Raw genomic sequence first — 9,301 nt, 5'->3', positions numbered from 1 at the left:
TAAAAGTGCATTCATACAAGACACATAAGTAATTTAGTACATGAATGGGATCCATTTTGAGTTTCTGCAAACCAGGTTTTATATCCTAGGTTTGTCTTCAGTAATAAAATCTCATCTACCCAAACTTCCAAGAGTGGCCATTTTAGATTCAAATAATACTGTAAGCAACAAACCTTGGTTAAGGAAATACAGTGCGGTATAAGATAGTATCATGAGCATGCTTGTTAAACAAACCGGAAAACAAACGGAAAAATTCAGACTTACAATTTGTGATTTCATGGATCCATGGGACACTGAAAACGAATGGGAAATAATGCAGCCCTTGGCCACAATTAATATTATCTAATGTTTAGCATGTGGTGAGAACCCAACTGATTAAGGTTTATTTAGTCAGCTATGGTTAGATGAGGCATGCCTTAGCTTGCTGAGCAAACCAGGTCAGTAAATTAGGGGCTGTATTAGTTTGCCATAATTTCTGAAGTATGCTTAAGCCAGTATTTGGCAGGGACAATGTAAAGAATGTAAGAATAGCTTTGCTGGATCAGGCCAAGGCCTATCCTAGTCCAGCATTTTGTTTCTCACACGTCTCTGGGGCACTCACAAGTGATGTGGAGACACATGCCTCTCCCACCATTGTTCCCCTGAAATTGCTATTGGAAGCATACTGCCCCCAGCTCAGAGGTAACATAACATGGAGTCTTCAACTTAGCAGCCCTTGTTAGACTGAATGTATCCAATCCCCTTTCAACCCAGCCGAGTTAGTGGCCAGCACCACCACATCTTGTGACAATGAATTCCACAGTTAATTACCTAAAGACAATAGTAGGATGGATCATAGAGACAGGAGTGAGGAAGCAAAAGGTTCAGTGTGCAGAGCTCAACAGAACTTTGCAACCAGAGGGGAACGGAAGAGATAACCCCAAAGGCTGGATTTGTACAACATATAAGCGCACAATGTGGTTGGGGAATGCGTGGGTCAATGTGTCCTTATGGTCATAGTCAGAGCTATGATAACCAAATTTGGAATTTGTTTAGAACAGGGTTTCTCAACCTTGGCAACTCTAAGCTGTGCGGACTTCAACTCCCAGCTTTGCTGGCTGGGGAATTCTGGGAGTTGAAGTCCGCACAGCTTAGAGTTGCCAAGGTTGAGGAACCCTGATTTAGACCAGTGTTTTTCAACCTTGGTAACTTTAGGATATATCGAATTCTGGAAGTTGTAGTCCACATATCTTAAAGTTGCCAAGGTTGAGAAACACTGGTTTAGACTGACCACAGCTATAGCAGTTTGCAAGCATATTATCTGAGCTTTCTTTATCCTGGGTAGAGCAGACAAAGTCTTACAAAGATTTAAAAAAAAAGAAAATGTGGCAGGGGGTGGGGGAAGAGTTTTGTTTTTTTTTTGCTAGTGTTTTAAATAAGCATTGACCTCTATTCCTCCTCAGGTTGGAGAAGAAAGTTTAGTTTAAAACATACTCAGCCTAATGTGGCTGCAAGGTCACAAAATCCCTATCAGGCTCTGTTACCATCGTTATTATTCTGTTTAATAATAAGAGCTAGTCTCGGGGAAAACAGATCAAAACTGACAACAGGAGTTGAAAACATTTGAGAATTGTGAAATTTAGTTGAAAAGCTTGAGAAACAGAAATTCCAAGAGGTTCCAGTCCTGATGTGGACACAATTAAAAATAGTTGGTAAACAAGTGGAGATCAGATGTTTACTGCTTGTTTGAACCTTACTTGAAAGAGGAAAAAACATGCATATTATGAAAACTGCATGATTGCTTTTAGACTGAGAGAGATAAAGGAAGGACTTTAAATTCTGGAGATGACTGGAAAGTGCAGAAAGGAGAAAAGGATAAATTCCTGAATTCCAAGTACGGAGGGTTGGAAATAAATTAATACACCCATATGGATATTTGTGTACACAGAGGACACCAGTGTGGTGTAGTGGTTAAATTGCTGGACTAGGAGAGGGGAGACCCCGGTTCTGGCCCTCCCATGGGCACGGAAGCTGGCTGGATAACTCTGGACCAGTCACACCCTTAAACTGGGAAGTTGAAAAACATATACCAACTAACCCATATGGGACTAGCACGGTGGATTATGGTCCATAGCCTTCAGTGAAGAGGCCTTCATCCTGCAGGGGATTGATTGGGGCTGATAATAGTAATAATATGCACACAAGCACACAACATTAAAATTTGCAGTTCTTTTAAAGGCTACCAGTCTGCCTTTAGCCCTACCCAAGATCTAAAAAAGTAAGACTTCTTGAGTGTACTGTACAGTATAGAGAAAGGAAGGGGGGGAAAACAACCTCAAAGTAAGCGACTACACAAGGAGCCGATTTTTTCCAACAGCAGCTGTTAGTCCAACCCTCCCATCGTGCGAGAAAATAAATTGCCAACAGCTCCTTTTTTCAGACTTTTTGTCAATATCCTCTCGGGTAGAAAGTGGGGGGGAAACCAATACTCTCCTCCTCGGGGAGGCGGTAAGAGCCAATAGATATTCATGGTTGTGTGTGGCTAATGAAATCCCATTTCTATCCTATAAGAAAAGGAAAGGCCCAAAGAGCAGGGATTGAAATCTGCTTGCAAGCAGCCTGCTCTCAACGCCTGGCGCTGCAGTACGAAAAAGCCAACCCACTCAGCGAGGAGTCGGTGTGGTGTGGAGAGAGCGGGAGGAGGAGGAGGAGGAAGCGAGGGGAGTGGGAGTGTGGAGGACTTAGCAGACGCTCCAACATGGATAAGCTTCAGGCTTTCTGATACATTCCTGCCTCGCCAGGGCGACGCTTCCTGCAAGAGCTGTGCCGACTTGTTGCAAAGATCTGTCTCAGAAAGCAACGAAATCAATCCACTGGGTTCCTTGTCTCCCTTCCGCGTGTTCCCCCGCCCTCGATCGCTTCCCCTTCCCGGCTCAAGCGGCGTTCTAGCTGGTCGAATCCACTCCCTTTCCGAAGGAGGTCGGGGCAATTTGATGGAGACTTCAAGCAGGCCGGCGTTTGGGGGGCGATCGCGGGGGGATTTTGGAGGGGACTGAAGTAGGGAGGGGTGGCAGTGCAGACATGCAGAGAGCCAGCGTGATGGGGATGCCCAGTCCGGAACCCAGTGGATCATATTCCCAGCAGTTCAAAGCCATGAGGTTCTCCTACCACATCGAAGGGGGAGCGACTACTTCGCCCCAAATCCGAGCTGGTAAGCGCGAGAGGACTGGGAAGGGTGTTTCTGGGGGCGAGGGCTTATGTTCTTTGGGTAACAGATGAAGAAGCAGTTGCTCCTTAGCGCCGAGTGAAGGGACGTAGTAGAATACAGTAATGCTTGGATATTCCTCTCTAGCAAAGGGAACTAATGCCTAATGGTTAAAGGAGGGAGCGCCAAATCCCAGAAGGATCCCGGGTTTTTCTTCTGCTGCGGTTGGGGGAGCGGGAACCTCTGTTAGAGCAATAGATTGAAAAAGACAGTTTTCTTTGGAAAGAGAAGTACTGTACGTGGAATCTGGTGAAGATATTTGTGCGCCCGTAACGCAAAAGCTCAAGATAAAAGCGCTGTGGAATTTCATTGTCATAATTTGTAGCAGCTTCGAGTTAAAGTAGATTTTTTAAAAAATGGTGGGGGAGGGAGGAAGCTTTCTTTTCTTCTGCCGGGGAGGGAGCAGAAGCAGTGGTGTGCTTAAAATAATTCCAGCGTTGTAGATTGTAGGATGAAAAAATGAGACGTTCCGGTTTAGTCTCCTGCCCCAAAGTGCTTACAGTAGGAGCGCAGCTCTCCTTTCCCCTGCGTCCTGTTTTCCACCTCTTCTCAGGGTACTTGGCTTGGCCTTTCATTCTGAAAGCACCCCCCCTTTTTTTTTTTTGCAATCCTGCCATTTTGCTTTTCAAATCCTTAAAACTGCAGGCAGCTTTCGAACAAAGAGACATGGCAGTTGAATTGAAATGGAGGAGGTTCAGAAGAGAGATGTTTCCACGAATATTAGCTGCAGCACTTTTTAATTTAATCCCAGCATTTTTTTAAACACTGCTGAGGAAAACACAGAGTTGCTTTGCTTTCAAGTGCAATTTTCCATTTATCTCCTGCCTTCCACCCTTGCACAGACACTTTGCTATCACTTCCATAGCCTGGCAATTCAACTTGGTGCTGTTGAATGATCTAGGAGACAACTTGTTGCCACAGTTTCTGTATCTGGAATATATAGATTTGGCCTACTTAAGCTGCCTTAGTGGAAGTCCTTGCCACTTCTTTTTCAGGCTGTGTTCACATGACATGCTGAACTGTAAAAAGCCAGTTTAGTGAAGCGTATTGTGCCAAGACAGCTGTTTGGCTAATCTGTGGTTTAGTTTGCATATGAATCCAGAAACCTGGGTTAATTGAGTAAACCATGGATTAGCATTCATGCAAACAGATGCAGAAAAACAAAGTGTTTAACAAGACCAGTACAGAAGGAATTAGTCATATGTCATATATGATACAATATTTTGCTTAACCTGGGATTTTTATACTATTTCTTCTGGGTCAGACACCAAACTGCTCCCAGTCAAAGTTCTAATGTGCAGGTTGGTGTCTCTTCTCTCCCCACACCTCCACTGCTGCGAAGATCTCACAGGAGATACTGACACCTTTGAGTCACCCTTGCAAGTTTGATATTCTTAGAAGCATTCTATGGCCTAGGAAGAGCTGTGAAACACACATACAGGCACCATCCCAAGTGCTTTTCCTCCTCAGTGGCTGAAAAACATGATCTGAGCATAGGATATCTTGTCTCTCTCTCTCCCCTCCTTCGTAATAATTGGGATGGGGAACCTACACCAGTCTTTCTTTAAAAGGATCCTTGATTAAGATGCCTGTCTGTTGCTTGGCTTCAGGCATTGGTCCTTAACAGTGATGGCACTTCCTCCTGGATAGAACTGAATGGAGGCCTGCAGAACTGGCTTCAGAGCTCAGCCATAAGTGGGGGAGAAGGAATGGGATATACTGTGGATCCTTTCTGGCCCTGGTTTTCCCTGAGATGGGGCAAACCTTTCCCATCTCCGCCCTTTTCCTTTGTTGATTCAGATCAGAGTAAGCTTTGTGTCTTTCTTCTCCCACCCCCACCCCCCCCACCACCCCAGCCAACACCTGGCAAGACTGCAAATGCATGGGATGGGTGCTGCCACTGGGTAGAGAAACCATACAAACCCAACAGAAGCTTTTCCTCTATAAAGCCAACTCAGCTTGGGTTAAGGCCCTAGTTCATTCCTTCCAATGTTAGAAAGGTCACAGTCTCTAGTGACCCACTGCAATAACAGTGCCTAGTGTACTCTCACCTTTGTTTATTTTTCTTCCTTCCAGATCTTGGTTTAGCCACTAGGCTCTCCTATTTTTCTTCCTTCCAGATCATGGTTTGGCCACTAGGCTCTCCTCTCATCTTTGGGTTGGGGAAAGAACCCAGGAATCATAGCCCTCCATACTCTGGGCTTTGAAATTGTAGACCTTTTCCCTTCAGCAGCCAGTGGGCTGAAGACATAAGGCTGCCATAAATAAGATTGTGGCATCAGTTGCCCTCAGTGAGCCAGGCCAGAATTGCTGGGTGTCAGCACAGCGACATGAGTTCTACCCAGAGATGCAAAGAGAAGGGCCCTTCTTACATCTGGGGAGAGTAGGGGAACTTCTGATGTGCTTCTCCCCCCCTGCCCCCCAGACTATTGGCTCTAGGCATTCTGCACTGTTTCAGGAAGGCTAAATGCTGGAATGGTTAAAGAGATCTTGCACAGGAGCCAGCTATTTCTTAAAGGTTGTGCCTGTATGTGATTCTGCTTCCTTTCTGCAATTCAGGTTTTCAGCCACAAAGGAAGTCTTGGTTTGTTGCTTCTAGAAGGGGGTGGCTGACTGGCATGGCTTGGAAGCAGAATGTCTTGCTTGTCAGGAAGTGTGTTGGAAATCCTGGCTTCTTTAGGAGGTAGTACAGATTCTCCCAACCTGGCAGCCTCCAGAAGTATTTGCCCTCCCAGACCCGGTGGCTGCATTGGTTGGAGTGATGGGTGCTGTAGGAGAGCACTTTGGGAGGGGGTAGGAGCTGATTCCTCAGCTCTGCAAAAAATCAGGAATGTTGTGATCAGAGGAGAGTCTCAGGACTGGTTCCTCATTTGCTGTACAGAGTCGGCAAATGAAGTTGTAGGAAAACGATTTACAATGGGGAAGGGCCAGATGTATTCGTAATGATTGTTTATAGCTTCTTTGCATTCCTGCAAGAGCAACTGGAGTGCTGTTTGACCAGGTGCTAACCGTCTTTGTCCCTTGACTCCTTCCCCACTCTAGTATCAGTAGCTGCATTTCTGATCTCCTCCCTTATCCTCCTTCCTTACAAAGCTTTGAGGAACTGCTGGGTTGACATAAAAACAAAGCCACATCCTGGCTCCGGGCAAAGCCACAGGGGGACTATCTGGGGGCCAGAGCCTGGCTTAGGATGAGACCAAAAAGCGCAGGCCTTCTAGCTCCTACTGAGAGATGCTGCACATGGTCTGAGGAACTTGAAACTGGTTGGCTCAGAGGCAGGGAAGTATCCAAAGAGTTTCCTGAGTAAAAAAAGAAAGACTCAGGTGCATACCTTGTTTTTCACCTCTAATGCTTTCTCTGATCTTCAAGCAGATTAAAACAAAAATTGATGGGAAAAGAAAACCAGATTGGACCCCTAAAAATAGTCCCATAGTTCATTTAAAGATACATAGATTTAAAACTCTGGAGTGTTCCCTTCATCAAACTTAAATATATGTATTTCAGCAGTTCAGCTGATGCCTCACATGAGTGAACTGAGGTGCATCAAGAAATGTGGGATCAAATTTTAATTGAATAACTTTGAGGACGAAATCTTGTAGACACTTGTGAAGAGAATGGGTTAAAGAGGGCTTACTTGTGAAGAGACATAAGTAGGATTGTGTTGCAGTGCTATCATCTTTATTCTTAGTTGGAGTTCATGTAATATGAACCTTAGTTGGGTTCACATAATATGCTAGGCCCAAACCAAACAAAACAAATTTTAGCTTAATGTGTTATGTGAACCTAGCCAATTCTGGTTTATTCATCTTTAAACAAGCAGTGGCTTAGTGTTTGTATGAATCAGGCCATAGTCTTTCTCATACTGTATTATGTTAATATACCTCACTAAACACCCAGTAGCATTTGGCCCCAGAGATTAACCAAGAGCTTGGCCAATTATAAATCTATATTAAATCTTGCAGTCACATTAGGGGAAGTATTGATCAAATAGTTCCTAGGTTTTTTTTTGAGGCACTGAGAATCCAACTGGCTCTTTAATCCAGCATTATGGCCTATTGTGTAGCCTGAACCAAAACTCCTGCATTCCAGGATCTGGGAGTAGTACTCCTAATGTGGTTTGTTTGATGTTGGCTTCATGTGCTATGAGAAACGAGCTACTTCTAGTATTGTGAGCAAACTGTGATTAGGCAAATCATGGTCTAGTATGATATGTAAATCCAGGCTGTAAGGCTGATTGGAGGGATGCCCAGATAGTTTGGGGCACCACTGTGATGGTGGAATAGGAAGCAGACAGGCCTTACCTGTGGACCATATCCATTTAGGAAGTTCTCTTGCACAAGTCTTGAAATTAATGGGAACTTCTATTATTTTCAGTGGAGAAGGTGCAGGAGAATTCCTGTTGGACTTAGAATTCCTGTTAGATTAGTGAGAGGGGGTGTTTTTCCACCTTAGAGGCCAAAGCACCTTGAGGTCGTCCAGATGGGTGCCTAGGGGTATTAAGGGACCCTTGAGAAGAAAACTGAGGGTACCTCTGGGAACTGCTGCTGTCTTTCCATGCCTACTGTCTGATCTGGCTGGCCCCACTATTTTTTCCATTCATCTGGGTGAGAAGTGCTATTTTTAGAAAGAGGCCAGGCTGGGGAACTCTAGGGCTGTAGTTCACTGTGTCAGCGGCAGCTGCCAGGTTCAGCATGGGGAGGGGAAAAATTCATTCTGAGACTTGAGAAAGAGGTTTTCTAGGCTGAGAGGGGAAGATTGTTGAGGGTTACACCTTGTTTGTTAACAACAGAATCCCAAGACTTGCTGGGTCAGCAAGTAAAATAACTCCAGCTGTAATGTACCAATCCTGATGCCCAGGATGCGTCATTGTGACATTCCATTGGCACTGCAGCTGTGCTGAGACCGTTATCCCAGCTCTTAATGTGGTTGCAAGAATTTGGGGGAGTAACTTTGCCTGAGTTTTCCCCTTTCAAATTGTATAATGTCAGAAGATTAGGGATTGGCAGAAGAAATACTGTTCATGGATGGATATTTAAGTTGTGCAACTAGCAATTAACTGGAGGTTCAGAAGTGGCTACTGTCTCAGATGGTTGCATGGAGAGTTCTTATCAATGGCTGCTAACCTCACTTGGAAGACCCTTGGTCTATTTCAGGACAGGACTTCCAGAAATGTACAGTTCTTCGAAGACCAAGCTTCCTTGAGCCACCGCTTAATATTTCACAATGTCCTAACAAATGCTATGGTAGGGTATCATGGATAATTAAAATGGTGGGTAGCTAGCTTGTGTGCGCAGAAACTTCCAATAGGCCTGGGGCTACAGATGTTGGTGGGACGGTCAGGCAAAGAATCCTGCATCCAGCTGGTTGCCACACCTAGAGGAAGGGTCCTCAAAGCTGGAGCTAACTTTGTGCATGTGTTTGTGTGTTATGCGCTCTGCCAAATCCTACAGTAGGAAAATCCAAGCCATTTAACCAGAATTTAAAATAAGCTACGTGACTTTTGCATGTTTAATAAGAATTAATGGGAAGCTAACTACAAGCTATACAATCAGAGTTAAGTCTACAGTTCTATAAAGACATGGGATGTATGAAGAAGAGGGGAAAAGGGGAAGATAATGGTGGGAAATTATAACTGTTGTTTCTATATAATTGTTTCCAGGATCCAAGTTTGAAAATAATTCTGATACTTTGGGGGAAAGATTAGATGAATGGAAGAAATGCAAGATGTAGAACTGGAGACAGGAAGCCAGGGTTTTGGCAAAGATGATACTCCCATACAGAAAAGGGAATGTTGGTTATGAAAGGATACTGTACCAACCATACATAATAGAATTGGCACAGCATCCTCAGTCCGTGTAAGTACTACAGGCTGTAAGCAAACTGTGTCCAAGAGAGGCCAAGTAATACTGATCTGAGCCCCCAAATGTTACATTGTGCACACCATCCTCAGGACTTATTGATAGGCTTTATACATCATGCTAAGCCCTAGGTGGTTTGTTTGCTTTTGTCTTAATATGTTGTGCAAACCTAGCCAACTGCGATTTATTCAGTTTATGA

General features: G+C 44.4%; 1 protein-coding gene across 1 annotated transcript in view; it reads left to right on the top strand.

Annotated features, from left to right (window-relative positions):
- Positions 1–3,036: 3,036 nt before the first annotated feature.
- The window catches only part of FGD1 (FYVE, RhoGEF and PH domain containing 1), a 57,971-nt gene continuing 51,706 nt past the window's right edge, over positions 3,037–9,301 (top strand). Inside the window, exon 1 of the mRNA XM_063294160.1 lies at positions 3,037–3,190. Coding sequence (XP_063150230.1) covers positions 3,061–3,190 — 130 coding nt within the window. The 5' untranslated portion in view covers positions 3,037–3,060. The remainder of the gene's footprint in view (positions 3,191–9,301) is intronic.

Source organism: Candoia aspera, chromosome 2 (genome assembly GCF_035149785.1).
Source record: "Candoia aspera isolate rCanAsp1 chromosome 2, rCanAsp1.hap2, whole genome shotgun sequence".
In the NCBI taxonomy this organism is placed as follows: Eukaryota; Metazoa; Chordata; class Lepidosauria; order Squamata; family Boidae; genus Candoia; species Candoia aspera.
This window is presented reverse-complemented; position numbering and strand designations above follow the sequence as displayed.